The sequence below is a fragment of the Ceratocystis lukuohia genome, assembly GCF_044167205.1.
Source record: "Ceratocystis lukuohia strain C4212 chromosome Unknown Supercontig5_pilon, whole genome shotgun sequence".
Lineage (NCBI taxonomy): Eukaryota > Fungi > Ascomycota > Sordariomycetes > Microascales > Ceratocystidaceae > Ceratocystis > Ceratocystis lukuohia.
Window position 1 is genome coordinate 2,995,224 of NW_027263524.1, and position 15,065 is coordinate 3,010,288.

At 48.8% G+C, this 15,065-nt stretch overlaps 3 protein-coding genes across 3 annotated transcripts; 2 read left to right on the plus strand and 1 right to left on the minus strand.

Moving 5' to 3' along the window:
- Positions 1-739: 739 nt before the first annotated feature.
- HOO65_050633 (Phosphatidylserine decarboxylase 3 alpha chain) lies at positions 740-1,033 on the minus strand (the record flags this gene model as incomplete). The annotated part of the gene is made up of 1 exon (XM_071000976.1): positions 740-1,033. The coding sequence occupies one exon, from the start codon at positions 1,031-1,033 to the stop codon at positions 740-742; it is 294 nt and encodes a 97-aa protein (XP_070858692.1).
- A 6,217-nt stretch (positions 1,034-7,250) lies between these two features.
- HOO65_050634 (GMC oxidoreductase) lies at positions 7,251-9,263 on the plus strand (the record flags this gene model as incomplete). The annotated part of the gene is made up of 1 exon (XM_071000977.1): positions 7,251-9,263. The coding sequence occupies one exon, from the start codon at positions 7,251-7,253 to the stop codon at positions 9,261-9,263; it is 2,013 nt and encodes a 670-aa protein (XP_070858693.1).
- A 3,245-nt stretch (positions 9,264-12,508) lies between these two features.
- HOO65_050635 (uncharacterized protein) lies at positions 12,509-15,062 on the plus strand (the record flags this gene model as incomplete). Its single annotated transcript, XM_071003198.1, has 2 exons — positions 12,509-13,503; positions 13,562-15,062. The coding sequence occupies 2 exons, from the start codon at positions 12,509-12,511 to the stop codon at positions 15,060-15,062; spliced, it is 2,496 nt and encodes an 831-aa protein (XP_070858694.1).
- Positions 15,063-15,065: the final 3 nt, after the last annotated feature.

Genomic DNA, 15,065 nt, shown 5'->3' on the forward strand with positions numbered 1-15,065 from the left:
GGTATTAATAAATGTACATATTATAGAGGTGACTTTATAGAGAATTTAGTCCACATGTCGAGCATATCAAAACCCCCAAGAAACTAAGTGTATGAAATTGTAGTTTAGTGTAGTGATGACGTCAGAGAGACTCCATAGTAAAGAGGACAACTCTTCACTTGTAAATGAGAACACGGAAGATTGAGACAAAAGTTTATTACGCTTATATTTATTCTCATCAATAATACACAAGAACAAGAGATGGGACAAAAAAGAGAGCAACAGCAAGGCAGGGGAGTTCCATGTTGTCTTGGAACGTAAAAAAGAAAAAGTAGCAAGAACGATTATGATGCCATAATTAAAGGCGAAAACGTGTAGATGATGAAAAAAAGAAAAAGGGTGCGTGCTAGGTAAAGACTAAGACTGGGGGTGGGGGGAGTCATTAAGCAAACGAGAATAAAAAGAACCTAAAAAGGATAAATGTTTTCGCTAGGAAAATCAAAAAAAAGAGAAAAAAAAAAAAGAACATCAGCCGATTGTGCAGTAAAATGGCCTGACTCAGTTTCGGGCGTAGAGCACAGCAAGTAGGAAAAACTTGAAAAAAAAAAAAGAGTAATGGCTCAGGAGCATGGCAGACACACAGACAGCAGCACAACAAGAGAAGGTCTTGGGGGAGCAAAGGGTCGCTAATCTTTGGTCTCTGGTTTCTGGGCTCTGGCCTCTAGCCTCTGGCCTCTAGCCTCTGATATCCTGTCCTAGCTCAGTCTTCGTGGTCACTGTCAGCCGCAGACCGCTTTGGCGGCGATGAGCAGCGCGAGCCCGGGCGGTATAGCAAGACGTTCACAGGAGACGCTGTTGTTGGGGGGTGCTGTTTGAAGGTTCCGGTGGCAGCAGTGGGCGCAGAGTCATGCGATGAGCGACGGCTACTGTTGCTACTACTAGTCGATGTAGAAACGGTAGGTGCTGTGGACGAGGTCGAGCCGTGTCCGGTTTGTCGCCACGACGAGCAGATTTGCTTGTACAAATGGGCGGACATGGTGTAAGTGGGCGACATTGTTGCGGAGGAGATGATGCGGGCTTTTTTTTTATTTGGTGTCGTGACGGAGGAGATGAAGTAAAATGCAGAGGATAGTTTGACGGGGAAGGTCTGAGGAATAGAGTTGAGCAAATAAAGAGAGGAACGAAGGCCGGGCAGGCTCTTTGTTATAAAATAAAGAGGACAACACAAAGTGCTGGCCTACGTTAGTCGGCGCATCTTAGCACGAAGGGGTACTTGGGTACTTGGGTACCCCCGTGTGGCCGTTGTACCCATGTACCTTTCCTTTGTTAGTTAGTTAGAAGACGAAATATGGGCCCGGATAGTTGTCTAGCCAATGGCAGCAGCGCATGGCAAGCCGGGCTACGTAGACAAGAGTCAAAGACGAAGACAAAAACAAAGGACAAAGAGGTTTGCTGTACTGTGTGCCGATTCTCACCCATTCTGGCCTGACTTTTCCAATGGTCAAGCTCAAGGACACCAAGGAAAGCAGCCAGAATGAAAACATGGGCAGCAGGCAGACATGGAAGGCAGCCAGCAGTCAGTAAACAGTACTATACTGTGCACACTATACAGTACAGCAGATACCTGACAGCCTGTCAAAGCTTAGCACTACTCATGGCAGCATAATGCCTAGGCTGGAGCCTCTAGTCAGATCTTGTCCTAAACCAGCATCCTCCTTTTCCTCCATCCCCACCAAGTGAGCCCATCTGCTGAGCACATGGGCAGATTGAACGCCCATAAACCCTGTTGTTTTCTTATCAGATCTTTTTTTACTAGCATTCGCTTTCGTTCTACTGCCTGTGTCTTGAAACGCTCACAGCCCACAACGTCGTTTTCCCACTCCCTTTGTCACCGCCCGGACTCTTCTAACCCTTGTTTGTTGGGACCTCACTTTGGCGCTGGTTTGGCCACGGTTTACGATTGCGAGTGCGAGTGCGAGTGCGAGTGTGACCAAGGCTGAGATGACGAGGCGGACAAGGCGAAAGTACCATTGTTACTTGGTAGGTGCCATAGTCTTACATGGCCCTGGATTTTTATGGGCAACGCGTAAGAACAGGGACTCGAGAAACGCGTAACACATCTATGTCTACACAGGAGCATGCAACACTGAGGCGGTCAAGCCATCAACTAGGAAATACTATTATACTAGCCAGCGTGTGTGAGAAACGGATGCAGAGAAGAGAGCTTGATGGGGCACAGTGATCGATAACAAGGAGAACAGTGCTGTAGGTTAGAGCTAGAGTACTAGCCTAAGTAGTGGAGAAAACGGTCCTCCTCACTCTTCTAATTCTTTTAAACTGCTCATACTACCCTTGCTATAGCCACAAATCGAACCACTTTACTAGTTGATTCCCTTGTAAGCAGGCCTCGGGTTCTGGTATGCTAGCTAACAGATGATCGCAAATGCTGACCTAAAAAATAAGGTTGTCTAGACAAGACCCTAAGATATAGAGAACAGCTGTCACAGGGCGCTGCCTACATGCGCGCCCCCAATTCTTTTATGCGCCCCCTCCCTAGTTGTGGCGCCGCCTACATGCGCGCCCCCAATTCTTTTATGCGCCCCCTCCCTAGTTGTGGCGCTGCCTACATGCGCGCCCCCAATTCTTTTATGCGCCCCCTCCCTAGTTGTGGCGCCGCCTACATGCGCGCCCCCAATTCTTTTATGCGCCCCCTCCCTAGTTGTGGCGCCGCCTACATGCGCGCCCCCAATTCTTTTATGCGCCCCCTCCCTAGTTGTTTTTTGCTTACCTAAGCAATTTTTTGGCTTACCTAAGTATGATTTTGGGCAGTTACTACGTGGGCATCAGGTTTTTTCTACATGGGCATCGGGCTTATGTGGGCATCAAATTTACACACTCTGATTGGCTAGAAATGTGTCTGTTAGTGCATTCTATGCTCTGGAATTCTGCCAATGTACCTCTCTCCCCTGGCTAATTCTATGGCTGATATTTACACAAAGAAATATAAAAAGGACAGGATACTCTTTGTGTTGAAGACTTCACTGATATATGATTTCTTTATCCTATGTTATTACTCTTAAGTACTATGATGTAGCTGTACCTACTCAGGAAAATAACCTCATGACAGCTAGTAGAGTAAGGCAGAGAATAGCTGTATAGAGGCTGAGGTCACCTGGGAGCTAGGGGATAATCCTCTCAGAATAGGAAGAAGGGGTGTAGCTGACATCTAGAGAAGGATAGATAAGTATACTAAAGAATAACAAGCTTTATATCTAATGGACAGAGAGGGAGATTGCATTGTATTTAGAGAATGAGAATCAAGTGGTTATATTTGAGTATAAAGGCAGCTCAAATAAATAGTATAGAGACAAAGGTTGTGAAATAGCCCTTCCAGAAGAAGAAATTCACAGCAACTGTAGTGTTGCTACTTGTAAAGAATCCTTGAGATTTGGCCCACTGTTAGTGCACATGCTTCACTGCCTTTATGGGGCATGTACCTGTAAGCTAGAGCCAATCAGAGTGCATAAAGCCTGATGCCCACATAAGCCTGATGCCTGTGTAGAAAAAACCTGATGCCCACGTAGTAACTGCCCAAAATCATACTTAGGTAAGCCAAAAAATTGCTTAGGTAAGCAAAAAACAACTAGGGAGGGGGCGCATAAAAGAATTGGGGGCGCGCATGTAGGCGGCGCCCACAGCAAAAAATTGCTTATATAAGCTAAAAGGGGTTTAGTAAGCAAAAAGGGGGGTCGGAGTACCAAATGGGGGGTTTATGTACCTCGTGCCACCTTCTTGTTTTGGGCACCATAAGCAAAAGCTTACCCGATGATCTGCCGAATATAACACCCGCACTACTGTGGTTACACAAAACAGTTGCGACCTGCCTTGCGGTAGATCGTCTGTCAGACAAAATCCTGCCCTTTATTGACCAAAGATAGCTTCCCATAAAAACATGTAAGAGTGCACATGCAGCTGTAAATAAGAGAGTCGAGGACGCGCATGGGCTCGTCTCCCATTCCAGCAATATTCCCTTTGCTATATTTCCTTGTCTTGGTCCAGCCCATGAGGGCGTTGTAATCTCTAACATTCATTTAGAGCCCTGCTGCTACAAACGACATTAACCACAAGACTAGGCAGCCTCTCTCCCATCGTGAAGACAACCTCCGTACGGTAGATTCCATCCTATAGCTTTAGAATCAGTAGTGGCGGGGGCGTTGGAACGAGGCAAATACAAATTGCAGAAGCGACAAAATTCGTTTCTTTTGTCTCTCTCTTCTCCTTTCTCCATCTCATATTGTCTCTATTGGCTTGCTATTGAGGTTTAATTATCTCACACCTACCTACCTACCTTTGTCTCTGCCGGCTTAACGCTAGCGGGTCCTCAGGTTCATCGGACCTTTGGTCTCGGCAACAGAGGACACTGAGCATTTGTGCATTGTTTATTGGCAGCTTAAGTTATTGCTACAGGCAGAAACTTAGGAATGACATTCATATGCACGTTCCGCACCATGCTATATAGCGCCTTATCGCATCTGCGCACGCACGGACTTTCAAACCCTTCTTCAACCCGTGGTATCAGTCCCTAGTCAGGGCCAGATGAGCCGTGGGATGTACGTACATAGTTTGAGCAGATTTTGTATCTCTAGACCTTTTTTTTCTTGCTTCATTCTCCTCATTTCTTTCCCCAAACTTTTCTCTTTTTCCAGTCCTCAGGCTATTACTGCTATCAAGCACCATAATCACGTAACGTTGTTTTTGCTTCCTTCGCCCCCTTGCCTTCCTTTCTTCTCATATACTCTAGGAGAACAAAGCAAGTTTCCTCACTTCACTACATGTCCTTCTCTTAGCTGGGCTCTTCCCAGAATTATGGATTCGACTATTGGAGGGGGGCCAAAGAGAGGGAGCCTTTTTTTTTACTTAGTGGACTACGCTGCTCAAAGATCCAAGAAGACACATGCGGTTAGACTACGTGGGAATTCCACAGCCAGGGAGAGCTGGCGATCATTGTGGAGGAGAAAGATGGAGGAAGCAGAAACATAGACAGGGGTTAAGAGAGAAACAATGAGAAAAAGGGGGTGATCAAAACAGGACAGCTTAGAAGGTAAGACACTAAGAAGACTAACCAAGGGTATGGTAGGCTCGAAGGCCGCATCGTCATTCCACACGCCTTTTCAAGGACTTGCCCTGATTCTAGGGCAGAGCAAGGTATAAGGCTTGGTTTGGCTTATTGTACTGCTACAAAACTATCAGCAGCTACAACTAAATTGTTTCAGCTGTCCGATAAAGCAAGCAAACAGTGTACAAGCTCCTGCTGCTACTAGGTATTACAGCATCTTCGTAAGAGACATGGCGCGGGATGCTTGTGTAAGCTACTTTTCCAGTAGTCAAGTGTCATATAGCTAATGGTATGGATCAACGCCGCGCTCTGCTTGCAAAATCATACAGAAACTAACCAGGGGCGTGTCATTAACCTAATTAGGAACTACCATGTGAATCCTGCACGTAAATCTCTTTCTCTCTCTGTTTGATATTTTTTACAAGCCGACCCGGTCGCTATGCAATGCTTGACTGGATTTGCTGAACAAGGGAGCGGTGCGTTAGGGATTGCCCTTTGCTAGGCCATGCTGTCTTTGCTCCTTCGCTAGTGCCATTGGTCTTGGTCTTGGGCTGGGCGAGCACGGCATTCATCCCTTGGATAAGGCCAAAGGATACTGAGAAAGCGTGGATGTTAACAAATAGGGCTATTATAGGCTAAAAGGCTGCAAAAGGGTTTAATGGAGCTACGTTAATGTCGTCAGGCAAGACAAGGCAAAGGACACTAAAAACGGGCACTAAGGAAAAAAGCAGCCAAAGCAGGAGAAGATGAAGGGGTAGACAAAGCAGTAGAAGTTGGTATAGGCGAATTTTAGTGAGAAGAATCAACAAGCGTTTGCCATTGTCCTATGTGACACATTTCATCCTATCCAGTCTACCTGCTTCCTTCTTGCTTCTTGCTAAGTTCCGCGCTTTGCTTCATTATCCCCTACAAAGACGGCCGTGACCAACTTCGCCCGCGACTGACGATGTGCAGAGCGTAGGGTCAAGATCACCATTGGCTAATAATAGGGTCTTGCTTCCCATTCCTTGCTTTTATAAACCCGTTGACAGAGGACGTGAGGTGAAAAAAATTGAAAGACAGGTTTACGCTGGGCGAAGGGGAGTGATAGCAGCCAGTAGCTATTCCTAGGGTATGTCAATACCTTTCCATTATTCAAGATGTAAAGTTATGCCGGAGCAGCAAGTGAGTTGATAGCTAGGAGAGGAAAGATATTCGACTTTCAGGCCAAGTTTCACCGATATTGTTAGATAAGAATGGCATGACAGGCTCTAATTATGCCAGGCTATTTTTCTCCTTTTGATCTCTTTTTGTCTTTTTGGCCTCTCTGATCTACTCTTTCCGGTTCTAAGACTAAGACATCCATATGCCACATGCAGCTAATGAGGATGTTCTCTCGTCCTCTCAGGAGCCGGAGCTAGGGCAGATGGCAGAGTATTGGCCACACCTCCACCACTCATCACTCCCTTCGTCCTCCATAGATCCTTCGTAGACGCTTCATCTACTGTCCAATTCCTTTACAGCTCATATCCCACACCCCATCCCCAAACACGCCCTAGTTGCCCCTCTATACCGTGCACTGTGTACATAGGAACAAGTTGATAGCCTTGAACCACATGCAATCCACCAAGTAGATACATTCTTGAGCCTCTTGATGAGGGCATCTTAGGTTGCAACCGTACTAGTCTTGGACTTTTTTACTTGTCTCTTACTGGATTTGAGTCTCGATCTTTGAGATGCCACATGCTCTTCCTTGTTTAGTCCAATATTGTCGAGGGGGTTGCAATGAATCTTTGCTCCTAAATCACCAGCCACAATGAATCGAGAGAAGAGAGCCTTTGGGCTAAGTCCTGGTGGTAAGAGAGGAAGATATTGAGAGAACTTCAGGAACGAAGAGGCAAGTACATGGCCATGAAGGTGTCGAGATGTAGACTATCGCAGATGTATAAGAAGTAAAGGATATCTCTCGTCTTCAGAGACTTGTAGAGAAGCTTTCATCATCACCATCATTTCAATCACTCTCCTTCTCATACTCTTCTTGCTCGATACTCTCATTTACTCAGTCCTTAATTTTCTAACTCTCTCATTATCTGATACTATCTTTCTTTTCCTACTAGGACACATAATTTCTACAAATCTTGCTATCTTGATCTTTCTTTAATCACTACCTATTATAATGTCTTCTTCCCTTTCTAATATTCTCCTGTTCGGCTTCTACGCCGCTTCAGCTCTTGGTGCTGCAGTCAACAAGGGCCGTCCCAATGGTCAAGGCGGTAGACGCTGCAGCCCCTTCGTAACCAAGGACCAACTCCTGCCTACCTATGACTATGTGGTCGTGGGCTCTGGCCCTGGAGGTGGCCCTCTGGCCTCACGCCTTGCCCGTGCTGGCAAAAAGGTGCTCTTGATCGAGGCTGGAGATGATCGCGGCGACAGTGACCTGTCCAAGGTGCCTGGCCTCCAGATCAACGTTGGTGAGGATCCCGAAACTCGCTGGAGTTACTTTGTCGACCACTACACCGACCCGGCCCAGCAGGATCTAGATTCTAAGCAGGCCTACCTGGTCGGTGAAGATGAGTATGTGATCAGCAAAGCCGAGAGCGATAAGCTGGGCACCAACCCGCCCAGGGCCGGCATTCTATACCCGCGTGCCGGCACGCTCGGTGGCTGCGCGTCCCACAATGCTATGATCACTACGACGCCTATGCGCCGCGACTGGAACAGCATTGCCCAGACTACGGGCGACAGCTCGTGGGATGCTGTCAAGATGCGCAACTACTTTGCACGCCTAGAGCGCAATACATACATGCCTGCTGGTACCGAGGGCCATGGCTTCGACGGTTGGTTGAGCACCAGCTTGACCAATCTGGATATGGTCCTCCCAGACCAGGCCATAATGAACATTCTGACTGGTGCTGCCCGTACCTTTGGCATTGAGACGGCGTATCCGCCAGCCATCGAGCTCTTTGCCCCGATCCTCGCACAGGACATTAATAATGCCTCTGCGACTCGCGACCATGCCGTCGGCATGTTCCAGGTGCCCATGGCCACCAAGGAAGGCGTGCGCAGTGGACCGCGCGACTTTATCATGGAGACTGCCACTGCCACCAAGCAGGGTGGCGGCCGCTTGTACCACCTCGACATCTTGGTTAACACATTGGCGACCAAGATCAAGTTTGACACTTCAGCGCCCAAGCCACGAGCCACGGGAGTAGACTTTATCTCGGGCAGAAGCCTGTACAGCGCCGACCCACGTTCCAACGGCCAGGCGGGTGTGCCTGGCTCCGTCAAGGCCTCCAAGGAAGTCATTATCAGCGCAGGCACCTTCAACACCCCGCAGCTGCTAAAGCTCTCGGGCATTGGGCCCAAGCAGGAACTGGCAAGCTTTGGCATCAACACTCTAGTCGATCTGCCCGGCGTGGGTGAGAACATGCAGGACCGCTACGAGGCCACCATGAACTGGAAGGCATCTGAGCCGTTTCAGATCATCCAGAACTGCACTTTCAACCGTGACGGAGACCCGTGCCTGGCCACATGGAAGCAGGGGAGTGCGGCTGCCGATCGTGGTATCTACCACAGCAACGGAGCGCCGCTAGGTGTAATTCTCAAGAGCCAGCAGACTGCTGCCGACGAAGAGCCCGACCTATTCCTTTTCGGTGGTGCCGTCAACTTCCGTGGCTACTACCCTGGCTACAGTGTCAATACTACCGCTGATAGCCAGCACTGGACCTGGGGCGTGCTCAAGACCCGCTCGCGTAACCATGCCGGGACCGTTAAGCTGCGCTCAACCAACCCGCAGGACATGCCAGCCATCAACTTTAATTCGTTTTCTGGAAGCAACAGCGGTGCCGATGCCCAAGCCGTTGTTGAGGGCCTAAATTTCATCCGCTCCATGTACTCCAACCTTGAGCCGGGCTTTGGCAACTTTACCGAGGTCTGGCCCGGCCCTCAGGTCACCAATCTGGAGGAGTTTGTCCGCAACGAGGCCTGGGGTCACCATGCTTGCTGCACGGCCAAGATTGGCGCCGATGGAGATGCCATGGCCGTGCTGGACTCGGAGTTCCGTGTCAGAGGCACGAATGGTCTGCGAGTTGTCGATGCATCGGTCTTCCCTGATATCCCCAACTACTTTATTGCCACATCGATTTACATGGCCAGCGAGAAGGCGGCCGATGTGATTCTGAAGGCCTAGTCCCATAGTGTTGCCCTGATTTCTGCGACATTTAAATTTTGGGCTCGCTATTTGTTTCTAGTAGAGACTGCCCTTGTCTTTCATCATGTCCTTTTTGCCCATGCCCATTTCATTTGTCTAGCTAGTTACCCTTTTCCGCATTTAGTAATTATAATATAATTAATCAACATGACTTAAGTTCGCATACGTACGTTCGTATCTCTCCTGTCAAACCTCCAACTTCAAGGTAGCACAAGTTGAGACCCTTCTATGCATGGGTCAGCGCGCCCCAGCCATGGCCACCCAAGCCTTTAGCCTCTAGCCTCTAGCCTCTAGCCTCTAGCCTCTAGTGACTACTGGAGCCCGGCCCTAGCGCCTGGTCCCCTAAAACGCCTGGAGCCGGGGCCGCCAATACCTTCTTTTCCTCCTGCCATTGCAACCATCGGCTGATCAGCTTCCTGTATGGTCCTTGGGTGCCCTTGCCCCTATTTTGACGATAACTTCAAGTGTGGGTAGCACTCGCCCACAATTCAATTCAAGCAATCTGTGTCTTACTGCGCTGTCTATTAGCCTCTCCTCCCCCTCACCTCATAGCAAGGGGGGCTCACGTTCATGCACCAATGCAAACCTTCATAAGTCTAAATCGCACCTTGTGCATTCCTTTGAATGAACAGGATTCTTGCTTGTCTCAAAAAAGGCTTGGTTGGTTGTGGCTGCTAGCACGTGTCAGGGAGCAACCTGGCAAGTCTAAAAAGAGGCACAGAAGCTTTATCGAAGCTGTTGAAAGGGCTAAGCCTGTCTAGCCTATACAAGAAGCGCCGAAGAAACAGAGCCTTGCCTCTATTTCTAAAGGCACACTAGAGCAAGCAACTGCCTGCACACAGCTGCTTCAGCTCCAATGTTTGATCTCATGCAGTAGCGAATCAGCTGCCGGACCAATGGTTGATTATGAAGACTCTGGTTACTCCAAGATCCAGGGCTCGTCCTCGTCCTGGCCATCTTTCCCCTTTGCTGCGTCTCCACCCCCATCCGTCCGTCATCCGTCGTCCGGTCTCGCCACGAGGTTCTTACATGCTTCTCTCCACTCTGTGCTATACTATCACTTTCTTATCCCACTTAAGCCTCTTGTGGGTATATCAGGTATCCAGTGTGAGCGATCAGCTCGTCAATGCCAACTTGCTAAATTCTCAATCTTAGTTACTGGCTATCCTGGGTGTCCTCCTCTCCTCATTGTCTCCCCCTCCTCGCTTAGGCTAAAGAAGGAACAAAAGAAAAGTCTTTTCACAACTTTGCCCGGCTTCTACTGCATCTACTACGGCTAAACGAAAACTGGGGTTAAAAAAAGACCCCCCAGTGCTTTATCTGTGCCAGGCCCCTCCCTTGCTCATGGTGTTTGAGAAGGTTGCTGGTTAATGTCTCTGCACTTTCTCCTTGACGCGTTAGGTCTTTGGAGATCCCTTGGTTTCACGTGTAATTATCATCGCTTCATGTGCGGCGGCTTCGTCTTATCAACCATGGTTGGAGTGTAAAACCCACGATGCGCACATCGCGGGTAGCCCTCTACGTCTGCACTGCGGCTGTCAGGATAGACGCTTCTACCTTGGGTCCCGTGTGTGCAGCAATAGCAATTGTCTCTTCCCTTATGCCATGCTAGCCCGGGCTCGGCCCTACCAGCAACAGCACTGGCTTGAAGATAAACTGCCGCTATTGCTTGCCTTACCCATATCCTATAAGCGACAGATACACATCTCGACAACGCGCCTACTAGCTGATGACATCTGACCTTTGCTCCAAACAACAAAATGCTGTAAATCTTGCTTGTTTTTCTTCTTTTCTCCCAGGCTATCTGGCTTGGCCGCCCATATACTCATCTATCTTGCTCAAGTCCAAGTCTGCAACATCCCGGCCACGTCCGTGAACCTCAAACATCTAGCGACAGGGGCCGGCACCTCACACCCCTGCTTGGCCCCCCTCCATGTAATAGCAAAATAGTCTCTCTGTTCCTGCATAGCGCCCTAGACTCATCGGGTCGCGGAACAGAGGATGATTGATGCAACGTCGAGCTCAGTCTTTTATCTTGAAGAGGACTCTGTGCTTCTCGATTCGCATCACCTGCTTTCCTCTTCTTTCTCTCTTTTCTTCGTTTCTGTTCTTTTTGTTTGGTGTGTTTTCTGTTCAAGATCTGCGGCTGGTCTATCACGCTCTTTTTCTTTCTTTCTTTCTTTCTTTTTCTTTTCCATTCTCCTTTCGTTCTTGTTTATATCAGGTTTCTCTTCTTACGCACTGCGTGTCGTCTCTCTTTTCCCTACTCTTTTTTCCTTCTTCTCTTCGTCTCTCTGTCGTCTGTGGCGTGCATTCTCTCGGGTCGCATCTCGTCTCTTATCGGCTGTATTCACCATACTTACTTTGACAACTTTCAGGTGCAACATGAGCAACTAAACCGAACGAAAACATTCAAGAATCACCAACCTTTGGCTCTGAACTGGCTTCTCCCGCTATGCCCTATACCTCTCGACGACAAATCCGGTCTTCTGCAATCGAAAGACACTGAAGTTAACTTTGTCTGCACCTGATACACCACCCACTGCCTTTCCACGATACTCTTCTCTCTTCTCATAGCCTGGTTGCTACATTTTCTCTTCTGTCTCTTCATTTCATTTTCACTCTCGCCCGTCAACGACGCATTTACTTTCTCTTCTTCCGCGATCTTCCACCTTGTTCTGGTTTCTCTCTTCATGGATCTATCTGCTACGCAACCTTCTTCTCGCTCTCCTAGCAACCCTCTACTACTACTTAGCACCCCAATACCGTCCCCCAAGGATCGTCCTCGTATAATCTTTTCATACGGGCTCGGCTGGGCAACTGCAGCAAGACACGAGCTCTAGAGGTATGTAACCTTTGGTAACCTTTGGTAACCTTTCCTGCCTATGACTGGCCGACTCTCCCCAGTCCTGTCTTGGAATATTCTTTGCGCCCATTACACAACTGCTGTGGCCTTGCACCATGTTTCAGCTGCAGGGGTAGAGGAACAGACGAGACAGCTTTGAGATAGAGGGCAGTCTCTACGATAGTCTCTGTGTAACACCCGACTATTTAGCTGGGCCCTTCTATCTTTCTCTCGCTCGCTCACTCATATGTCTAATGGCGAGCTGCATGTCTTGGGTTGTCATAAAATAAAGACTCGTATGGGAGCCTCCCCCCCCCTCCAAGTGGCCGCGTTTTTATGTTCTGCCGTCTTTTCCTTTTGCTTTTCCCTTCTTTGCAAGATGAGCTTCGACGAAAGGACATCAACCCTCGCCACACGCCTCTCAGACCGTTCCCTCAGCATCATGAGGGATCTTCAAAACCCATCTCCTTTGGCCATTATTGCTAACCACATCGGCTTTAGTCTCAACTCTTTGCAGCCAATTCCAAACTCGCAGCCCAAAATGAACCGGATCTCGCGCCACAGTTTCCAATGGCCATTCCGTGATAGCACACACTTCCACAGCAACAGCAACTCCGCCACAAGTAACCACACTGCTCTTACAGCCTTGTCAAATGATAATACTACTATCAGAAGCGGGTTCTGGGCCCGCCAAGCCACTTGGATCTCTAGACGGCACCAGCACAGCAACAGCGCTGCTTCTGATGTAAACATTGTGCCCGACTATGTTGTCAACTACATGCGTGGCGAGACTCCCGAAAGCTTGGCCATAAAACGTGAGATGAGGCGAGGGCCGCAGGCTATCCGAATCCATAGGCAGTCGCGAGGCTTTCAATCTCGATCTGCTGATTTCTTCACACCCCACGATAGCGATGGCTTCAGCGACACTGCATCTGATACTGCCTTCCGCGGAATGGAAAAGGATGTCCAGTGCCTAGGCTGGTCTTCAGGCTGGCGTGCCACCCTGCTACTGAACTTGGGCGTCACCTTCACGATACTCATGCTCCTTGTCGCTGTCTTTATCGCGGTAATAACCCGCACAAACTCTCTCACAAAACGAGATGCTTTATTCACGGGTGCCTGTGAGAATGTGGAAAATATCGGCTACGGCCTTCATGTGGTCACTAGTGCTATGGCAATAGCTATCCTTGCCATTGGAAACTACACATTTCAGGTGCTGAGTAGTCCCACCCGTGCCGAAGTTGTTGCCGCCCATGAAAAGAAATGGTGGCTTGATATTGGCATCCCTTCGGTAAGAAACTTGGGCTATATCTCTAGCGGCCGTGTGGTTATCATTGTGAGCTTGCTGTTGTCCGTATTCACAGCGCAGGTCCTGTAAGACGATGCTTTCCCCTGTTCCAGCATGAATTCGATATACTAACATTCCCACTAGCTATAAATCTATCCTGTTTGTTGCCCACTCTTCCGCTGGATATGGCATGGCTCTAGTGTCCGAAAGCTATCTCTCTGGCGCTTCTTTCCAAGAAAACTCATTCAACAACAACGCTGGTGGCCTTCCCTTAGATTACCTTCTTTCACTACAGCAGACAACCTCCGAATTCACTAAGCTGTCGACAGCCGACTGCGCTCGTGACTTTGCCAGTAAAATCATCTCGTCATTCGGCGTCCTACTACTTGTCACCACGCAGGAAGATTCCGCCAAGGGTTCTTTACTTCAGACCGCTATCAATGGCACTCTTCTGTCAGATTTCGCGGACACCATCACCGACTCGAAAATTGTGACCAACGGCTACAACGTCGACTATTGCATGGCTCTACCAAGCCAGCTCGAGAAAACGTGCTCTATCAAGGTTAAGACAAGCCTTCTTCTAGCTTCTGTTTTGGTGACCTTTATCATCACTCTGCTCCTTGGCGCTATTTTCTTGACAATGGCCAAGTTTTTGCCTCTAGCAACTTTGGACGATGCCATCAACTCATTTCTAAACATCCCCGACAATACAACGTCAGGCGCGTGCTTGCTAACCAAGGATGACGTAAAGGAGGGTCGTTGGCATCAAGTCGGAGAAAAGCTGTGGGCTCCCCAAGAGCACCTCTGGCTGATGGCACCCTCGATGATGCGCTGGGTGATATGGGTCCTCTCGCTATTCGTGCCGGCCATACTTGCTGCAGTTTCCATTACCCTTGGCATTGTAGATGACCCGTTCAAGACATTGTCGAATTTTGCCATGCCTACGGACAGCCAGTTTCATATATTCAAGGCGGGCTCCTCAGATTCTAGCATTGCGCTCTTGAGCGGTTTGCCTCATCTATTCCCGGCTATCCTATACATGGTAACGGATGCTTTAGTATCGACTTACTTTGTGTCGCATGAAATGAGTCAGTATGCCAGCAGCAACCGGCCGAAGTACCTACGCCTGAGCTCTGGTGTTTTGCGTGGGAACCAGACGTCTAGTCTTTACATTACTATTCCATTCAAGTGGTCATGGGCGATAATCACCATCTTTATTGGCCTTAGCTTCGTTGTCAGCCAGTCCATCTTCATGATCTCGATCAAGTATCTTCCGTCTCCATTAACGTCAGATCAAACGCTTCATGAAACCCCCGGCATTGGCATGAGTGGTATCGGCATGGTGTTGTTCATTGCCATCTTAGGCCTTCTTCTATTTCTAATTGTCGGACTGGGCATGCGGCGTGCAGATCCATTCCCTATGAGTAAAGCGAGTACTTTCTCTGGAAATCCCATGGTGTTGCGTGGCGGCACGTGCAGTGCGGTGATTAGCTCTCGCTGTCATACTCTAGGGCGCTCGGATATTTCCAGCGAGGCATTAGTATGGGGAGTCGTGCAGGAAGGTGATGGTGCCGGGATTCCAGGTCACGCAGCTTTCTCGTATAAGGAAGTAGGCGCGCTACAAGCTGGAAGAGCCTATGCATAAGTT